This window comes from Aquarana catesbeiana, linkage group LG09 (genome assembly GCF_042186555.1).
Source record: "Aquarana catesbeiana isolate 2022-GZ linkage group LG09, ASM4218655v1, whole genome shotgun sequence".
Lineage (NCBI taxonomy): Eukaryota > Metazoa > Chordata > Amphibia > Anura > Ranidae > Aquarana > Aquarana catesbeiana.
This window is the reverse complement of record NC_133332.1, coordinates 36,170,698-36,191,595: the sequence shown is the minus strand read 5'-3', so window position 1 is coordinate 36,191,595 and position 20,898 is coordinate 36,170,698. Positions and strand designations below refer to the sequence as shown.

The 20,898-nt window shown below is 41.0% G+C and overlaps 1 protein-coding gene across 2 annotated transcripts in view; it reads right to left on the bottom strand.

Moving 5' to 3' along the window:
- Window positions 1-20,457, bottom strand: part of LOC141107506 (class I histocompatibility antigen, F10 alpha chain-like) — a 115,212-nt gene extending 94,755 nt beyond the window's left edge. The window contains exon 1 of one of the 2 annotated variants that reach the window (XM_073598276.1): window positions 20,316-20,457. In XM_073598276.1, coding sequence (XP_073454377.1) covers window positions 20,316-20,373 — 58 coding nt within the window. In that variant the 5' untranslated portion in view covers window positions 20,374-20,457. Of the gene's footprint in view, window positions 1-13,825; window positions 13,949-20,315 lie in introns of those variants that run through there. The other variant, XM_073598275.1, reaches the window with a different exon arrangement.
- Between the last annotated feature and the right edge of the window lie 441 nt (window positions 20,458-20,898).

The window sequence follows — 20,898 nt, the reverse complement described above, 5'->3', positions numbered from 1 at the left end:
TAGTTTTAGTCGTATTTTAGTCATCTCAATCTTTTTAGTTTTAGTCGTATTTTTGTCAACTAAAATAGTATTCATTGAGGGGTGTAGGGATGTGGAAGTGAGAGGACGTGCTCGTGGCTCCCCTCCCTCCATATTGCTGTGAACATCTGAGATGCTGATGGGGGCATGGAGGTCAGCCGGGCTGAGCCGAGATAGCCCCTAAAGCTCTGCTCTACAAGCTCTGCGCCCCCTTGCTTGTCGGTAGTAAGATCAGTTTCAGCAGCAGCGTGTGTTTGGCAAGGAGCCCAATGCAGTGAACTGAGACTCGGAGGATTAACCCGTGAACGCTGGATGCAGGTGAAAGCCCTCTCTCTCCTCTGATGAAAATGCTGGCTGTACTGAAGTGTTGATGTGATAAGGGAGAAGAATTTATTATTTGCACCAAATATAGAAACATCCCTAAGCTATGGGAGAGGCTGGCAGGGAGCTGGATGATGGGACAGTTCTAACTGCAGTACAAATAACTGTCGAGAGCTGAGGCTTGGAGGATTAACCCCTGCAGCTCTGATGATGGAGTTGTGGTCCCTGCCAAGGTCAGGTGTACCAGACCCTGTTCTTCTTCTGCTGTCGTTGAGGTGCAAGAGCTGCAGGTCCCTCGTATGGAGCAGAGAGCCAGTACTAGCGCCGCTCATCCTTCTGGTGAACTGGCAAGCACCAGCGGCCTAGTACATCCTGGTCGTACATCCAGCACTGCAGTAACACTTGGTGACGTGGCGAGTCCCATAAGTGCATTTCAAGCTGGTGAGATGGCAAGCACGAGTAAGTGTCCCGCTGCCACCAAGAAGAAGACAAACACAGGCCCGTCGAGCCCATAGTACCCTTCCTGCTGAATTTGCCAATCCTACTTGGGAGCCCACCACTTCTGCAGCGCCTGTACTTCCCCCATTCACTGGCCAACCTGGAATTCAGAGGGAAACAGTTGATTTTACATCACTTGATTTTTATTTGCTGTTTTTCACCGAAGATCTCTATAGATCTATTGTGGACCAAAGCAATTTGTATGCTGGTCAATTCATCGCCTGCTGACCCTTGCCAGAGATTGTAGACCTATTACAGTCTCCAAATTTAAGACCTTCCTGGGCCTATCCCTCCTCATGGGAGTAACTAAAAAGAGTGAGTTGCGGTCATATTATATTCACCATATGCTCGTGTTCAGATTGCAATGTTTTATTTTTACTATGTTTTATTGTATTTGCTTTGCAGGTATGGTAAGTCTTACTGTTATACTGTAATGTTACTTTGTTTTATTGTTAACCATCATTTGCTTAGCAGGTACGCCTTTCAGCTGCAGCACTGATTTATTTATCTTGACAGCAACAGCGTTTGCTCCCACGATACATAAAGCCATGACTCCAGCGCTGTCAGAGGTGATTTCACCACCACAGTTAAAAAAAATGGTGCATGTATGCCCATCATTAGAAGTGGGTGGATAAAGGGCAGTATTCTAATGGTGTGCATACCCACCGATCAATCTCTTTTTTTCATGCAGCCCACAGGCTGCATGAAAAAAAGAACATTACAATGTATGTCCAACAAGGATCAGCAACATACAGGTATGTTGCTGGACTTTGAGTGGTTATATCAGAATGATGCCTGCAGGTTTAGGTATCATCTTGGTATTATTCTTTTCAGCCAGCAGTCGGCCTTCATATAAAAAGCAATCCTAGTGGTTAATTAGCCTCTAGACTGCTTTTATAAGCAGTGGGAAGGAACGCCCCCCCACCGTCCTCCATGGTTTTCTCGGGCTCTCCTGTCCCAACAGAGAGCCTGAGAATGCAGACGGTGGTTCAGCCAGCTGACCATAAAGCCGATCAGAGACCAGAATGGCTCCAATCATCTCTATGGCCTAAGAAACCGGAAGCTACGAGTATTTCATGACTTAGGTTTCACCGGATATAAACAGTGCCATTGGGAAATTGGCAAAGCATTTTATCACACCGATCTTGGTGTGGTCAGATGCTTTGAGGGCAGAGGAGAAATCTAGGGTCTAATAGACCCCAAGTTTTTCAAAAAAGAGTACCTGTCAATACCTATTGCTATCATAGGGGGTATTTACATTCCCTGAGATAACAATAAAAATGATTTAAAAAAAATGAAAGGAACAGTTTAAAAATATAATAAAAAAAGCAAAATGAATAGTAAAAAAAAAAAAAAAGCACCCCTGTCCCCCCTCTGCTCACACGCAAAGGCGAATGCAAGCGTCGGTCTGGTGTCATATGTAAACAGCAATTGCACCATGCATGTGAGGTCAGATCGAAAAAAATATTTTTTCATGTAAACAAAAAGTGTCAAAAAGAGCTTTGTCTACAACTGTTTAGAAAAGTGGGTGATGTGTGACATAAGCTTCTAAATGTTGTGCATAAAATACCAGGACAATTCAAAACCTCCCCAAATGACCCGTGTTTGGAATATTGGCAATAGAATCATAGAAGATGTATATAACAATATAAATTTAGATGTCTCACACATGAGTTATCCCCATACTCAGGAGAAGCAGTAGAATGTATTTTGGGGTGTAATTCCACATATAACCATGCCATGTGTGAGCAATAGATCATTTAGTGACAACTTTGTGTAATTTATTTATTTTTTGTCATTTTTCAATCACTTGTGACAAAAAAAATAAAATATTCAATGGGCTCAACATGCCTCTCAGCAATTTCCAAAATGGGGTAATTTTGGGGTGGAGTTGTACTGCCCTACCATTTTAGCACCTCAAGAAATGATAGTCGTCACAGTCATAAACTAAAAGCTGTGTAAATTCCAGAAAATGTACCCTAGTTTGTAGACGCTATAACTTTTGCGCAAACTAATAAATATACACTTATTGGCATTTTTTTACCAAAGACATGTGGCTAAATACATTTTGGCCGAAATATATGACTAAAATTTAGTTTAATTTTTTTTTATAACAAAAAGTAGATAATAACTTTTTTCAAAATTTTCGGTCTTTTTGCATTTATATCGCAAAAAATAAAAATCGCAGAGCCAATCAAACACCATCAAAAGAAAGCTTTATTTGTGGGGAAAAAAGGACGCAAATTTAGTTTGGGTACAACATTGCGTGACTGCACAATTACCAGTTAAAGCAGCGCAGTGCCAAACTGTAAAAAGTCCTCCGGTCATTGAGCTGCCAAATCCTCTGGGGCTGAAGTGGTTAAAGGACTTTATGTTTAAACACAGAGTCAGTCCCAAAAAGTCAGTGTGAGAGACTGACAGGGAGCTGGTTTGTGGAACAATTTCAATAGCAGCAAAAGCAACTGGTAAGAAGACAAGCACAGTGTGCTGAGACTTGAAAGATTAACCCCTGCATTATCAGATGAAAGGAGAAAGTTCTTTTTATACCCCCCATTTTTTTTTTCCGGTGATGCTGGTTGGGTTGACCCCCCTGGTGGAGAGCGAGATGTTTCTGTTGTAACCCCTAAAAAAAAATGTCATCATTCCAGCGGATTTGAAACCATGGAAGATTATCCCCTGTAGTACTGTGCACTTGTGTCAGGGCTCGGCTCAGCTCTTCCTTCTTAAAGCTGGCCGCTCAGCTGTCGGCTAATTGCCAGCTCCATCTCTCCAAAGTGAATCACTGGTTGATGATTTCCTACTCCTCAGTCCTGCCTACTTAAGCCGTCTAGTCCAGATGATCTTTGCCTTCGCCTTGGTCACATCTCTAGAGACGCTCTCCTGTGTTCCTTTTAAAGACTTGCTTGGCTGACATCCCTTCTGACTCCAGATCCTGCTTGCTGTTCTACTATGCTCATCTCTGGTTCCCTGACGTTTTGGCTTGTCTGACTATCAGTTCTGGTTCCTGAACTGTGGCTATGTTTTGACTACATTTACACTGTTTTACCTTTTTTTATTATTATTAAACAAGTGTAATTTTAACTGTACTTCTGTCTCAGTCTGATTCATGGTTTCTGACAGCTTGGCTGATTGATGGTGGATATGTTAGAGGCACCCACTATACATACTAAACATAGAGAGGTGTGACAAGGATCTGGAAAAATCTCTGGCTGAAGCTGGGAAAAGGAACCAGTGTTTAACCCCTTCCCGCCGACCGTACGCATATGTGCGTACTCGGCTTTCCGGGGTTATACCGGGATGATGCCCGCAACTGCAGGCATCATCCCGGTACCGTTGTTTCGAGCGGGCGATCAGCTACCCGTATATAACAACCGATGCGGCTAAAAGCCGCTCGGCTGTTATACCGGAGGAGCGGGAGGGGACATCCCCCCTCCCGCCGCCTCCCGCCGCTCTTACCAGGCCTCCCGTGCGTTCGGGAGGCCCGGTGTCAAATCGGCTGCCTTCGGTGGCTGGGGGCGAGCTGTAACGAAGCTGTGGGTGGCTTCGTGCCAGCCTTCTCAATGTAAATGCGGAAGCGACGTCATGACGTCACTTCCCATTTACTCGGCTGCCAATGGCGCCAAATTAAAAAAAATACACAGTATTCAGAATCGCCGTTTTCGGCGATCTGAATACTTTGAAGTGCAGAGGAGGGATCGGGGGTCTTTTAGACCCCCGATCCCTCCATAAAGAGTACCTGTCACCACCTATTACTGTCACAAGGGATGTTTACATTCCTTGTGACAGCAATAAAAGTAAAAAAAAAAAAATTTTTAAAACACAATTTATAAATCTAAAAATAAATAAAATAAAAAAAAATTTTTTAAGCGCACCCGTCCCTGCAAGCTCGCGCAGCGAAGAAAACGCATACGGAAGTCGCACCCGCATATGTAAACGATGTTCAAATCACACATGTGAGGTATCGCCGCAATCGTCAGAGCAAGAGTAATAATTCTAGCCCTAGACCTCCTCTGTAACTCTAACCTGGTAACCGTAAAAAAAATTTAAAGCGTCGCCTATGGAAATTCATAGCTACCATAGTTTGTCGCCATTCCACGAGTGCGTGCAATTATAAAGCGTGACATGTTTGGTATCTATTTACTCGGCGTAACATCATCTTTCACATTATACAAAAAAATTGGGGTAACTTTACTGTTTGGATTTTTTTAAATTCATGGAAGTGTCCCTTTTCCAAAAATTTGCATTTAAAACACCGCTGCACAAATACCGTGTGATATAAAATATTGAAACAATCTCCATTTTATTCTCTAGATTCTCTGCTAAAAATATATATATAATGTTTGGGGGTTCTAAGTAATTTTCTAGCAAAAAATATGGATTTTAACTTGTAAACACCAAATTTCAAAAATAGGCTTAGTCATGAAAGGGTTAAAGGAGCTGTGGGGACAGAGACACAGTCGCTTGGGAGCCTTTGGGAGGTACAAACAGGGAGAAGATGACAAGAAAGAAGGGTGAGGAAGCTTTGCAACAGGAGGGTACAAATTCACAAATGCAAAGCACAGCAAAAGACAAGGGAAGTCAAGCAGCAGCTAAATTAGAAAAATATGCGCATACACTGGTTAAAAGCCATCAAACTTCCTCACAAGTTAAAAAGCAGGGGGGCCCAGGAACAAGAAAAAGCCAGGGTCAGCAAAAGACTGCAAAAACAAATGCAGAAATAGTGCCAAAAATGGAAGATCCAATACTATCCTTGTATCCTTGAAAGCAGATGCTAGGGGTGGGGAAGAACCCTCATTAAAGGAAGTACTGCTGGCAGTGAATTTTTGCAAATCATCCCTTTGTGAAACGACTGAGCAACTTAAAGGGATAAAAGAAGAGATACATTTTCTAAGACGTGACGCACAGAAAGTTTGTGAATGGACGACTACCTTGGAAGGGAGAAAGAGCTTGGTGGAGGACAATTTAAACCCATTAAAACAGGAAGTGAAGATAATTAGTAATAAAATGAATACATATGCCCTCATAATGGAGGACATGGAGAAAAGACTGTGCAGGAACAATGTGAGAGTTTGGGGGCTGCCTGAGCGCTGTGAGGGCCCCAACCCTATAGGCTTTATGGAAAAATGACTTGTGGAAATTTTTGGGAAGGAAGTTTTTTCTCCTTTTTTTTTGCAATAGAGAGGGCACACAGAGTACCATATAGAGTGCCACTCCCAGGGGGTCAGCCTAGATCATTTTTGGTGAAATTACATTTTTTTAAGGATAAAGAGACTATACTCCAGAAGGCTAGGGAAAGGAGAGACATATATCATAATGGTGTCAAAATTGTATTCTTTCCAGATTTTTCCCAAGAACTGCAAGAAAAGAGCCAAGTTTGTGGAGATTAAGAAAAAAATTACAGCAATTGAAAATTGTATACACTATGCTATATCCTTCTTGGCTACAGGTAGTGGCATTAGGTGAAACACACTTTTTTATGCTCCAAATGAGGCACTTGTTTGGTTGGAGAAAAATGAAGAGAAGATACGAAGTAAACAGCAGGATCAAGAGCAGAGCATAAGAGACTAACCATGATGCATAATGATTTAGTTTTAAATGAGCAATTTTTTTCCTTTTTTTTGGTGAGTTGGGGGGGCTGCATTATAGGGAGGCAAACAACAGCTGGGCGTCCTCCTTGGTTGGGTTGGTTTGTTTTTTTTCCCTTTCCCTCTATCTTTCCTCCCCATGTTGGGAGGGGAATAGAGGAGAAGGGAAATGCTTTGTTCATTGGAACTGATCACTTCAAATGCCCTTGGTACAGGCCTAGTGTGGGCCAGGTTTGGGGTGTGAAAGGAATTTTTTGTATTTGTCTTATGTTTGTTTTGTTGGTGTTTTTTTGTTGTCTGTTACAGTATTATATGTGGTTTGTAAGTTGGTCTTTTTTTTTTAGTGTGGCTGGGGAAAGTTTAGTGAGGTTCAAGGGTGGGTGGAGAAGGGGGGTTGTAAGAGGATAGGTATAACTGTTTTTTTTTTTTGCACTAAAAACACTATTATGCAAGTTGAGTGTTGTGTGGAAATATGCTTAAAAAATTGCACTGAAAATATTACAGAGGGATTTGAGTATCATGTGGAAACATGTCTAAAAATCACAGTATTCCTTTATGAAAAAACAAGTATTAAATAGGTTAGAAAGTGGAAAGAGCCGCACAAAGAGGAAAAAAATATAGTTAGTGGGGACACTAAGCTACTGATAACTGAATATTTTATTTTTATATGCAGTCTAAAGTGGTAAATGTATGTTCTTGAAATATCCAAGGATTGGGAGACCCTATAAAGAGAGCTGCGGTTTTTGCTGCAGTGATAGCCCTTCGGGCTTCTGTGGTTTGCCTACAGGAGACGCATCTAAAAAAAGAGTCGATATTACATTTAAAAAGAAGAAATTTCCGGACTCAGTATCACTCGGTATACAGTGGGGACGGAAAGTATTCAGACCCCCTTAAATTTTTCACTCTGTTATATTGCAGCCATGTGCTAAAATCATTTAAGTTCATTTTTTTCTCATTAATGTACACACAGCACCCCATATTGACAGAAAAACACAGAATTGTTGACATTTTTGCAGATTTATTAAAAAGAAAAACTGAAATATCACAGGGTCCTAAGTATTTAGACCCTTTGCTCAGTATTTAGTAGAAGCCTCTCTTGATCTAATACAGCCATGAGTCTTTTTGGGAAAGATGCAACAAGTTTTTCACACCTGGATTTGGGGATACTTTGCCATTCCTCCTTGCAGATCCTCTCCAGTTCTGTCAGGTTGGATGGTAAACGTTGGTGGACAGCCATTTTTAGGTCTCTCCAGAGATGCTCAATTGGGTTTAAGTCAGGGCTCTGGCTGGGCCATTCAAGAACAGTCACGGAGTTGTTGTGAAGACACTCCTTCCTTATTTTAGCTGTGTGCTTAGGGTCATTGTCTTGTTGGAAGGTAAACCTTCGGCCCAGTCTGAGGTCCTGAGCACGCTGGAGAAGGTTTTCGTCCAGGAAATCCCTTGTCTTGGCCGCATTCATCTTTCCCTCGATTGCAACCAGTCGTCCGGTCCCTGCAGCTGAAAAACACCCCCACAGCATGATGCTGCCACCATCATGCTTCACTGTTGTGACTGTATTGGAAAGGTGATGAGCAGTGCCTGGTTTTCTCCACACATATGGCTTAGAATTAAGGCCAAAACGTTCTATCTTGGTCTCATCAGACCAGAAAATCTTATTTCTCACCATCTTGGAGTCCTTCAAGTGTTTTTTAGCAAACTTCATGCGGGCTTTCATGTGTCTTGCACTGAGGATTATGGAGGCCACTGTGCTTTTGGGAACCTTAAGTGCAGCAGAAATTTTTTAGTAACCTTGGCCAGATCTGTGCCTTGCCACAATTCTGTCTCTGAGCTCTTCAGGCAGTTCCTTTGACCTCATGATTCTCATTTGCTCTGACATGCACTGTGAGCTGTAAGGTCTTATATAGACAGGTGTGTGGCTTTCCTAATCAAGTCCAATCAGTATAATCAAACACAGCTGGACTCAAATGAAGGTGCAGAACCATCTCAAGGATGATCAGAAGAAATGGACAGCACCTGAGTTAAATATATGAGTGTCACAGAAAAGGGTCTGAATACCTAGGACCATGTGATATATGTGATATTTCAGTTTTTCTTTTTTAATAAAACTGCAAAAAATGTCAACAATTCTGCGTTTTTCTGTCAATACGGGGTGCTGTGTGTACATTAATGAGGAAAAAAATTAACTTAAATGATTTTAGCAAATGGTTACATTATAACAAAGAGTGAAACATTTAAGGGGGTCTGAATACTTTCTGTCCCCACTGTATACCTCATACTCAAGGGGAGTGAGTGTTCTGATTGGGACAGGGGTGGAGTTCTCCTGCAGACTAGTATAGATGAGAGAGGCCGTTATATTTGCTTGTACTGTACTATTGGGGGGAATTACCTGTATTTTGGCTAATATATATATATATCCCTCCCCCATTTAAAGCAGAGGTTTATATCAATTGATGAAATTCACATCTGATAAACCATCCCAGTAATGGCAGTGGGAGACATTAACATGGTATTGGGTGGTAGAGCAGATACATGTGCACCAGGAACTCAGGTTGGAAAAGGGGTTATGAAGCTCTTACAAACAATAGGAGAACTGGGGTTGGGGAATATATGGAGGATGAGGAATCCAACTAAACATCAATACTCTTGTTTCTTGAAAACTCACTCCATGCTCTCTAGGATTGATCTAGCCCTTGGCAGTGAAGATGTTACATTTTGTTAGGAACATAAAGTATATGCCTAGCGGTCTCTCAGACCACTCTCCACTGGTTGTATCATTGAGTCAAGGGAGGAGTTCTGTAATGGGGAACGGAAAATGAGTCCATACTGGCTAGAGATAATAGGGGGAAAAGAGGGAATGACACCATCCCTGGAGGAATCCATGAGGATCAATGCCGGGACAGCATTACCCAGAGTGGTCTGGGGCACAATCAAGGCATTTCTTAGGTGATATTAATACAACAGATAGCAAGAGTAAAAAGACAGACTAGAGAGCAGGAAAAATTGACTGGGAATAAGGTTACAGAAGCAGAACGGCAGTATGTAGAGAGACCAACCCCTGATGGCGGGAGACCAACCCCTGGGGCATTTCAGGATTGGGTTAAAACACAACAAGAACATGAGGATTTATTATATACAAAAGCTTAGAATAAGTTGATGTTTCAGAGACGTTATTATGTGGAGGAAGAGAGTGCAGGACACCTACTGGCTCGATTAGCAAAGGCAAATACATCTACTGCTGTTATATCCGCTATTAGGACAGACGGGGGAAGAATAACATCATACGGTCCCGAGATTGTAGATACCTTTAAAAAGTATTATGAGAAATTGTATAGTGCCCAAGGTGGGGAGGTAGAGGGGGAGATGTGTGACTTTTTTAGAGATCTGAAGACCCCTTGCCTCACTGAGGAAGACAGGGAGGCATTAGATGCCCCTATAGGACTGGAAGAAGTAAGACAGGTGGTGTCAGCACTGGCAAATCAGAAATCTCCGGGACGAGATGGTCTGCCAGCAGAGATATATAAATGCTATGAAGAGACATTGCTACCAGAGCTGTTGAAAACATTTAACGGAGCATTAGCAGAGGGTGTATTGCCTTTATCTATGAGGGAATCCACCATTATTGTCCTTCCAAAACAGTGTAAGGATCTACTTGATCTGACTTCTCATAGGCCAATAGCATTGCTGGGTACAGACGTAAAAATTTTGGCAAAAATATTGTCTGATAGATTTAAAAAAGTTCAGAATCTGGTCCATATGGACCAGACGGTTTATACCAAACAGATCAACCAGTATTAATATAAGGAGGGTGTGGCAAGCTCCGACGATTAATGTGGGGTCAAGGCCAATACTGTCCCTGGATTCAGCCAAGGCCTTCGACAGTCTGGAATGGCATTATTTGTATCAGATGTTGGCTACCTTTCTAGTTTGGTCCAAAGTACGTTGGTTGGGTAAGGCTTCTGTATGAAAGGTCCAAAGCAAAAGTGAAGCTAAACAATATATGCTCTGAGGTGTTTTCTTTGAACCGTGGGACAAAAATGGAAACAGTCAATGAGCTCAAATATTTAGGAATATACATAACCTTAACCTCCCTGGCGGTTTTCCCGAGTGTGGCTCGGGGTTAAAAATCAGGACCATTAGCGGTAACCCCGAGCCACACTCGGGATTACATCGCAGGATCCTGGTGTGGCATTACTTACCTTGTCCCCGGGATCCTGCGATGTCCCCCGCAGTGTCCGCGGGCTGTGTCCTCTGCCCGAAGCCTCTCTGTGCCAGGCTCCGTTCCCTGCGAGCGTTGCGACGCATGGGGGCGGAGCCTGGCGGCAAATTCAAAAAAATGTCAAAATCATAACACATACAGTACTGTAATCTTACAGATTACAGTACTGTATGAAATGATTTAACATCCCTTTTGTCCCCAGTGCTTTGGCCAATGCCCTGCATGCAGTTTTATGTGATATATCCTGTTCTTTCTGCCTGGAAACTGGAGATTGTTCATAGCAACCAAAAAGTGTCCCTTTACGTCAAAAATGGCTTTAGACCAGCTAGAAAACAGCGATAGTAAATTAGAACACTTGCAGAATTGAGCGATAGTGAATCGTGGGGAAATTTATTTTATTACTATTTATTTTTATTTTTTTTAATTATTTATTTTTATTTATTATATTATAATTTATGTTTTTGTGTTTCATACCCGGGATATCTACTAGACTCTTGTTTGGACAGATTTAAGTGTGTTATTGTTAAGAATTACAGACCTACAATATAAAACGCCAAATTTCCATGCAAAATAATGGTACCACTTTCAGCACCTAAAATCCGAAATAATCATACCGCCAGGGAGGTTAAATCCCAAAGAATATATAATAAATAATATTGTCCCACTTTTGGATAAACTTAGGTTTGGAGACAGCTACCCTTATCAGTGGCAGAAAGGTGCAATCTAATCAAGATGACTTGGATGCCTCAATTTCTGTATGCATTACACAATTCCCCAATTTGGATAAATAGGCAATGGTTTCAGAAGATTGACATTATATTTAGAGAGCTGATCTGGAAAAAAAACAGTGAAGGATACGGTTACTCACTTACAATTGCCAAAGGACGGGGGGGGGGCTAGGCAGTCCCGCACCCATGGTGCTATTTTTTGGCATCACAATTGCAGCATCTGAAAGGATGTAACAATCTGTCTGAACATAATTCAAGTAGGGAAATGTTGCCATTGGGCACAAGCCATGACAGTTTGATAGAGTCCCTGGAAGCTGACTCCTTTTCAATTAAATTCCCTACGCTTTTAATAAAAAAGAAATTATGGAAAGTGGACAAAGAAATATTAGAGTATCGGGGATTTACAGAATTTTCACCATTGTGGAATAATAAATATTTGCAGGAACTATCTAATGTAGAGAAGAGCAGAGACTGGGAGAGATGCGGTCTTGCCTATCTTCCTCAGCTATATAGGATGGGTACATTTAAATAATTCCTGAAAATTAAGGAGGAATATGGTATACCAAATCCTTCCTTCTTTAAATACCTGCAAGTCAGACATGCTTTGAAGATACAAATTTAAAGCGGCCACCGGAGTAGAGTGAGGTAAACATTCTTTGAAAAATAATTAATGCTGGTACATCCAAGGGGTTGATCTCATTTATATATGATGGTATATGTGACAGGGTGATAAGGGGAAATGAGGAGCTTCCCTGCAGAAGGGGATGGGAGGAAGACCTGGGGGACATATCAAATGAACAATGGAAACATATCCTGGAAATAGGTCCCTTATGTACCCTGTCACCATCACAATCAGTGTCACATTTGATTTTACTACATAGAACATATAAGACACCTCAGAAATTATTTTGATATGGGTGGAGGATGGATGCTAAATGCCCAAGATGTAGGGACCCAAAGGGAGATCTAATCCATATGATGTGGAGGTGCCCCAAGCTAAATAGATCCTGGAGTGAAGTTGTGGGAAAAATAAATAAGGTATTTGGATTATCTCTCGACCTAGACCCCAAAATATGCTTACTGGGTTGTATGGAGAAGGATAAGAATATGTGGGGGAGACAAACAGCAATAGTCAGATGCCTTTTCCTTGCACGGAAATTGATAGCAAGGAGGTGGCTGAAGTTGAACCCACCAACTCAGGTAGAATGGGAGGATGAGGTCAATAAAAAAAAATAAGAAAGGAAAAATTTGTGTATAATTAAAGGGGAAATGCAAAATTGTTAAAAAAAATATGGGAATGTTGGATTAGTAGATGGGAAGGATGAGATGTAGAGCTAAGGATGACGAAGCCCTTCCTCTTGTGGATACCAAGATTTTCTTTCTCTTTTCTTTTCTGCTGTTTGGAACTACGTATAGTGATTAAATAGGAATGACACACTATTTTTGATAAAAAGAGGAAAAATGAACTGTAGTGCATTATTCAAATAAGGCTATGTATGTTAAATGTTGGGGTGGTGGGTTAAAAGTGAAAGTGAAGGATGTATAAATAAGTATTTGTTCTCTATCTTTTTATATGAATAAAAATTACTTGATTCAAAAATAGTATCTATTTATATTTTATCTCAGTCGATGAAATTAACACTGCACTACAGACACCGATTTAGCTGTTGTGATGTATAACGTCTTTATAAATAAAGTTTCAAGTCTCATAAACAAACAAAAATATTGCTTTTTGGCAAACAGAGGTACAGCTTTAAAATTTATAAAAAAACGTAAACTCTATTGGCTGTAATGCCATTGCACATATTACCTGCATATATTACTAACATTAAATATTAAGAAAAAAAAATAAGAAAACCATTTTTCTTATTTTTCTTTTTTTTTTTTTTCAGCAGCTTGGTAGTGCATTGTTAATTTTGACATCAAATTTCGATTTCATTTTAGCCATAGTCTTTTGACTAAAATGCCATTTTAGTTTTAGTTGTATTATAGTCATCTGAATTGTTTAAGTCATATTTTAGTCAAATAAAATGGTGTTAATTTAGTAGATGAAAATATTTTCATCAATGAATTAACACTGCTGTTCAGCTGATAATTTTTTACCAAACTCAATCAATTTTTAAAATTTAGTAATTTCCCACCAGGGCCACCTGTTGTCTGATTCAGTTGGAATGTGAGCAGTGTGTGGCTAGTTTACACCTTTAAAATCACAATTACTACTCAAAAGTTTCAAAAAGAAGAAAAACTTTTTTTTTTAAATTAATAGTTGTAATAAATTTGTCCTCTTTGTAATGCTGTACATACATTTTCAGAATTGCCTGAGAAACTTCCCAAAATCTTACATCTTTAATAACCCAAGTTATCTAATAAAGGATATCACTTCACTACTATCAATCTTTCTGCATTAATCAACCCCTAACAGTACAAGACTGCACTAGTAATAAAGTAAGAGCACTTACCTGCCCATGCCATCAATAACCACGGACAGTTTATCAATAAGCAGCGTAGCAGATCCATCTTAACGAGCTTTGTTCTCTATTTAAACTGTTTCCTGTAAATATTTCCTGCAGCTCTTCTATTTAACAAAGTCATGCCACCCACATATGATGTGGAGGTGCCCCAAGCTAAATAGATACTGGAGTGAAGTTATGGGAAAAATAAATAAGGTATTTGGAGTATCTCTCAACCTAGACTACAAAATATGCTTACTGGGTTGTATGGAGAAGGATAAGAATATGTGGGGGAGACAAACAGCAATAGTTAGATGCCTTTTCCTTGCACGGAAATTGATAGCAAGGAGGTGGCTGGCATTGAACCCACCAACTCGGGTAGAATGGAAGGATGAGGTCAATAAAACAATAAGAAAGGAAAGATTTATGTATAATAAAAGGGGAAATGCCAAATTGTTTAACCACCTCAATACTGGGCAGTTTTACCCCCTTCCTTCCCAGACCAATTTTCAGCTTTCAGTGCTCTCTCACTTTGAATGACAATTACTCAGTCATGCTACACTGTACCCAAATGAAATTTTTTATCATTTTGTTCACACAAATAGAGCTTTCATTTGGTGGTATTTATTCACCACTTCATTTTAATTTTTTTGTGATATAAGCGAAAAATGAGCGAATATTTTGAAAAAACAAAAACTAAACTTTCTACTTTCTCTTTTAAAAGAAACCAAAAAAATTACACTTTGTCGAAAATTTAGGCAAAAATGTATTCTACCACATGTCTTTGGTAAAAAAAATCCTGATAAGTGTATAATCATTGGTTTGTGTGAAAGTTATAGAGTCTACAAGCCATGCTACGCATTATTGAAAATGTATCAATCCTAATGCACTGATGGCCTAATGCACTGATCTCATTTCTTGAGGCCCTAAAATGTCAGGACAGTACAATAACCCCCCAAATGACCCCTTTTTGGAAAGAAGACAGTCTGAGGTATTTAGTAAGAGGCATAGTGAATTTTTTGAAGTTGAAATTTTTTCCCCACAATGCTTTGGAAAATTAAGAAATATATATATTCACTAAATTGTCATATTTACAAGTTATTTATCACACACGGTGCAGGCATAATTGCAATTACACCCCAAATTACATTCTGCTATTCGTCCTGAGTATGGCAATACCCCATGTGTGAGACTTTTCCACAGCCTGGCCACATACAGAGGCCCAACATCCATATAGCACCATCAGGCGTTCTAAAGGCATAAATTACACATTTCATTTCCTGAGTACCTATCATATTTTTAAAGGCCCTGGACCACCAGGACAATGGAATTACCCACAAAATGACCCAATTTTGGAAAGAAAACAACCCAATGTATATTCTATGAGGCATAATGACTCTTTTGAACATGTCATTTCTTTCCACAAGTTTTTGGAAAATGTGGAAAGAAAATGAAAACCAATTTTTTCTGACAAAGTTGTCAATTCAGAAGATCTTTCTAACACATAGCATGTACATAGCCAAAATGACACCCCAAAATACATTATGCTATTCGTCCTGAGTATGGCGATACCCCATGTGTGAGACTTTTCCACTACCTGGCCACATACAGAGGCCCAACATGCAAGTAGCACCACCAGGCTTCTAACACATAGCATGTACACACTAAGAATTACACCCCAAAATACACCCAACATACATTCTGCTGAGCAAAAGGTAAAAAAAAAGCTCACCTGTGGTTTTAGCAGGCAGGAATACCATTCCAGAGCAGTCAAAGCATTTGTCCAGACAGCCAAAGGAAATGTCCAGGAATTGTCCAGGCAGCAGACAGATATGGAAAAGTATGGTTCAGTACAGTCCAAGGTTTAACAGGCAGTTCAGGTAACAGGCATAGGCATGGCCAGTCCAGGTGGCAGGCAAAGGCATGGCCAGTTCAGGTGGCAGGCAGAGGCTTGATCAGTTCAGATGGCAGCAGGCAGCACTTTGTACATTGGGCCTTGGTCAGGTAAGACCTGAGGACAGGGGTAGAGACTTCTACCCACCCAAATGTCTACAAACCTCCGAGTCTCCAGACCCTAATCCGAGAAAACTAAAAACCCAGAGAAAAATGTTTTCTCCACTCGGAAAACCTTTTCTGGAGCCCCTCACATATGTGAGACCCCTGTGCTGTACAGTTGCAGGGCAAATGATCAGTTCAGGTGGCAGACAAAAAGCATAGTAATTTAACAGTCTGGGTCAATTCACGTTGAAGGCAGAAATATGTTTGGCAGAGGCATAGTCGTTAACAGTCCGGGTCAATTCACGTTGAAGGCAGAAACATGTTTGGCAGAGGCATAGTCGTTAACAGTCTGGGTCATTCACAGAAATGGCAGATAGTGGAAACAGGAAAAAAATCATCTTCACTTTACTAATAGTGTAGTGAAGTATGATAGCTCTGATAGCACGTTCCAATACAGAGGCCTGGCTGGGAGGGACATTGGAGACAGTAGTATCGGGTGTCACGGCGAATTCCTCTACTTGAACACACACAACTTTTTTGGGGGGTTTGCGGTAAGAGGGATGATTTCGGGAAAGTGCCTTTCATGGAGTCTGGCTAATGAATTGGAGCTAATTAGTTGAGGGGCTTGGCCTTGGGGATAGAGAAGGGCTGTGACAATGTCTTCTTGGAATTTTAGATTAGGGAATTTTGGGTCCACCCCCCATGTATAGGTTGTACTCATGCACACATTTTGGCTTCTGTATGGGGCCTCTTCTTCTCTGAAGTTCCACCAAGGTGTCATCATGTATTGTGGAAAGGATGTAGACATTTTTTTTTTTATCTCTCCACTTCACCGCTAGTACCTCTTCGGTCCGCATACTGGCCATTTCACCGGGCTTCAATTTCTTGGTGACCAATCTCTGTGGGAAGCCTTTGCAGTTGGTCTGTGTTGTCCCACAGGCCACAGTGTTCTTTAAGTACAAATGGAAGAAAAGTGGGAGACTAGTGTAGAAATTGTCTACATATAGGTGGTAACCTTTCCCAAGTAATGGTTGGATCAGCTGCCAGACAATTTTGCCACTTGTTCCCATGTAGGTAGGGCATCTAGGGGGGTTTAGCTGTCTGTCTTTTCCCTCATAAATTATAAAGTCATATGTGTAACCCGTGGCTCTGTCACACGCCTTATAAAATTTTACCCCACATCTGGCTCTTTTACTGGGGAGGTATTGTTTTATTCCGAGTCTTCCAGTGAAGTGTACTAGGGATTTATCTACACAAATATTTATATCAGGGGTAAACATCTGCTTGAAGCTTGCACAAAAAAATTGATTAGGGGCTGAATTTTGAATAATTTATCGTAACTGGGATGATTTCGAGGGAGGCATTGGGCTTTGTTGTTGAAGTGTAAAAATCTCATAATCATCTCATAACGGGTTCTGGGCATCAATGACGAATAGATCGGCATGTGGTGGATAGGTTGGGTAGACCAGTAGGAATGGAGTTCATTTTTTTTTTGTCAGCCCCATGTTGAGGGTTAGGTCACGGAAAATTTTAAATTCTTCCATGGTGAGGGGTTTCCAAACAAAAGGACAGGCATATGAAGAACTTGGATTGTTGGCTATATGTTGGTTGGCGTATAGATTATATTGCTCCACAGTGTAGGTTAGGAGATCATTTGTAATAAATAAATGAAAATAATAAAGTGGGGTTACATTTTCCGTCTGCATCTGAGGGCCTGGCTGGGCTGTAAAAAAGGGGAATAACAGGTTTTACTGACATATCGGGCAGCCATGTTGGATACAGTAGAACATCTGGGAGGCTAGTATGGGCACTGCCTCATTGATGGGATGCTCCATTGCTAGCATCTGGCCTATCTTCTAGGAAGGTTGCAGAACTGCTGGTGGATGCCTGCCTATCCCGGAGTGCTGTGCTACTGGTGGATGCCTGTTGGTGGATGTCCTGGAGTGCTGCGCTACTGGTGGATGCCTGCATATCATCCTGGAGTGCTGGGCTGCTGGTGGATGCCTGCATATCATCCTGGAGTGCTGCGCTGCTGGTGGATGCCTGCTGGTGGATGCCCTGGAGTGCTGCGCTGCTGGTGAATGTCTCCTCCTGCTAATTTCTCCTGATTCTCCTTGTTAGGATTCTATCTTCCTCTGTTTCCATCTCGGAGCCACTGCTTTTCACTGGCTCATAGTCGCTATCCGAGTCTGGTGGAGAGAATTCCCCGCTACTCTCATCCGACATACTCTGGAGTATTTGGAGAGCCTCCTTTTTGTCATGTTGGCGGGCAGATGTGCCAGATGGCGGGCAGCAGATGTGTCAGATGCACGCAGCAGATGTGTCAGATGGCGGGCGGCAGATGTGCCAGATGGTGGGTGGCTGTGCCAGATGGTGGGTGGCTAGATGTGCCTGATGTTGGCGGGCAGATGTGCCTGATGTTGGCGGGCAGTTGTGTCAGATGGCGGGCGGCAAATGTGTCAGATGGCGGGCAGCAGATGTGCCTGATGGCGGGCGGCAGATGTGCCTGATGGCGGGCGGCAGATGTGCCTGATGGTGGGCGGCAGATATGCCTGATGTTGGCGGGCAGATGTGCCTGATGACTGGTGGGCAGATGTGCCTAATGATGGCGGGCGGCTGATGTGCCAGCTGTTGATGGGCTGATGTGTCAGCTGTTGACGGGCTGATGTGCCAGCTGTTGACGGGCTGATGTGCCTGATTGTGGGCAGATGGCCGGCGGCAGATGTGCCAGATGGTGGGTGGCAGATGTGCCAGATGGCGGGTGACAGATGTGCCAGATGTTGGCAGGTGGCAGATGTGCCAGATGTTATTTACATTACATGATGACTGTGATTGGACACAGTCGTCATGTGATCAGGAGGGCCAATCACAGGGCCCTCCTGTGTTGTACCACTCCACTGTCTCTGGGGGGCACAGGCAGATTGGGATTGCGCCGCTGCGTGGGCACGTGGCGGCGCAATCTCCTGTCAAATGCCACCCCTCCCCCATGTTTACTTTATGATGGCTGTGATTAGACACAACCATCATGCGGATCAGGAGGGCAAATCACATTGCCCTCCTGCCGTTCCGAGATGCGGCATGTCTGGGTGAAATGCGCGCATCGGGATCGCGCAGCTGCGCGGGAACGTGCCCGTGCGATCGATCCTGCTCCTTCTGAAGGACGTTCAGGAACGTCCAGTCAGAAAGAGGGGGCTCCCACCTGGCCGTTTATGTGCAGTGGCCGGGTGGGAAGTGGTTAAAAAAATATGGGAATGTTGGATTAGTAGATAAGGGAAGGATGAGATGTAGAACTAAGGATAAAGAGGCCCTTCCTCTTGCGGATACCAAGATTTTGTTTCTGCTTTTCTTTTCCGTTGTTGTTTGGAACTATGTATAGTGACTAAATGGAAATGACACACTATTTTTGATAAAAAGGGGAAAAATGAACTGTAGTGCATTATTCAAATAAGGCTATGTATGTTAAATGTTGGGGTGGTGGGTTAAAAGAAAAAGGGAAGGATGTATAAATGTGTATTTGTTCTCTATCTTTTTATACGAATACAAATGACTTGATTCAAAAATAGTATTTATATTTTATTTCAGTCGATGAAATTAACACTGCACTACAGACACCGATTTAGCTGTTGTGATATAGAACGTCTTGGTAAATAAAGTTTCAAGTTTCATAAACAAACAAAAATATTGCTTTTTGGCAAACAGAGGTACAACTTTAAAATATATAAAAAAACCCTGTAAACTCTATTGGCTGTAATGCCATTGCACATATTACCTGAATATATTACTAATAATAAATATTAAGAAAAAAAATAAGATAATAATAATAAGAATAATAACATTTTTGTTTTGCTTGGTAGTGCAGTGTTAATTTTGACATCAAATTTCAATTTAGCCATAGTCTTTTGACTAAAATGCCATTTTTGTTTTAGTTTTATTTAAGTCATCTGAATTGTTTTAGTCATATTTTAGTCAAATAAAATGGTGTTAATTTAATAGATGAAAATATTTTCATCAATGAATTAACACTGCTGTTCAGCTGATAATTTTTGACCAGACTTAATCAATTTTTAAATGTAGTCATTTCCCCAGGGCCATCTGTTGTCTGATTCAATTGGAATGTGAGCAGTGTGTGGATAGTTTACCCCTTTAAAATCACCATTACTACTCAAAAGTTTCAAAAAGAAGAAAAACTAAATAGTAATAGATAATAAATAAATATATAAATAATAATAAATAATAAAGTAATAAATTTGTCCTCTTTGTAATGCTGTTTATATTTTCAGAATTGCCTGAGAAACTTCCCAAAATCTTACTTTTCTTACTTTTTTTTTTTGAAAAACTTTTTTTATTTTCTTAACAAACACAAAACAACCAAAATCTTACATCTTTAATAACCAAAGTTATCTAATAAAGGATATCACTTCACTACTATCAATCTTTCTGCATTAATCAACCGCTAACAGTACAAGACTGCACTAGTAATAAATAAAATAAGAGCACTTACCTGCCCATGCCATCAAAAACCATGGACAGTTTATCAGTAAACAGCGTAGCAGATCCATCTTAACGAGCTTTGTTCTGTATTTAAACTGTTTCCTGTGAATATTTCCTGCAGCTCTTCTATTTAACAAAGTTGTGCCACCCTTCTGAATGCCTGGCACTTTCGTTTTCATCAAATAAACATCAGAAAACTTTAATTAACTTTAAAAATATTTATAGACACTATGAGCAATGAGGGGGTGTGATCACATTACAGCACAGTTCAGCAAAGCTGGAAAACACCATACAATATGATTTTACAATTTCTGTGCAATCTGCTTTGCAATTACCAAAATTATGAGGACAAACCTAAACAACTGATTCATCTTGTATCAAATCAGACAGGCCCTTGCACAGCACAGTTGATGGTAGATCTAAAGGAGGCTATAAAATTAGATTGTACAGTGTATGATGAGCCTAAACTGAAAAGTGCAAACATTTTCAGGTGTTAAAAAAATCTTTCTAATTTGCACCTAATTCAAGAAATATTTTGGGCACACACCATTAGGTAATTTACATTTCCTTTGCAATTTCCCTTGCAAACTGTG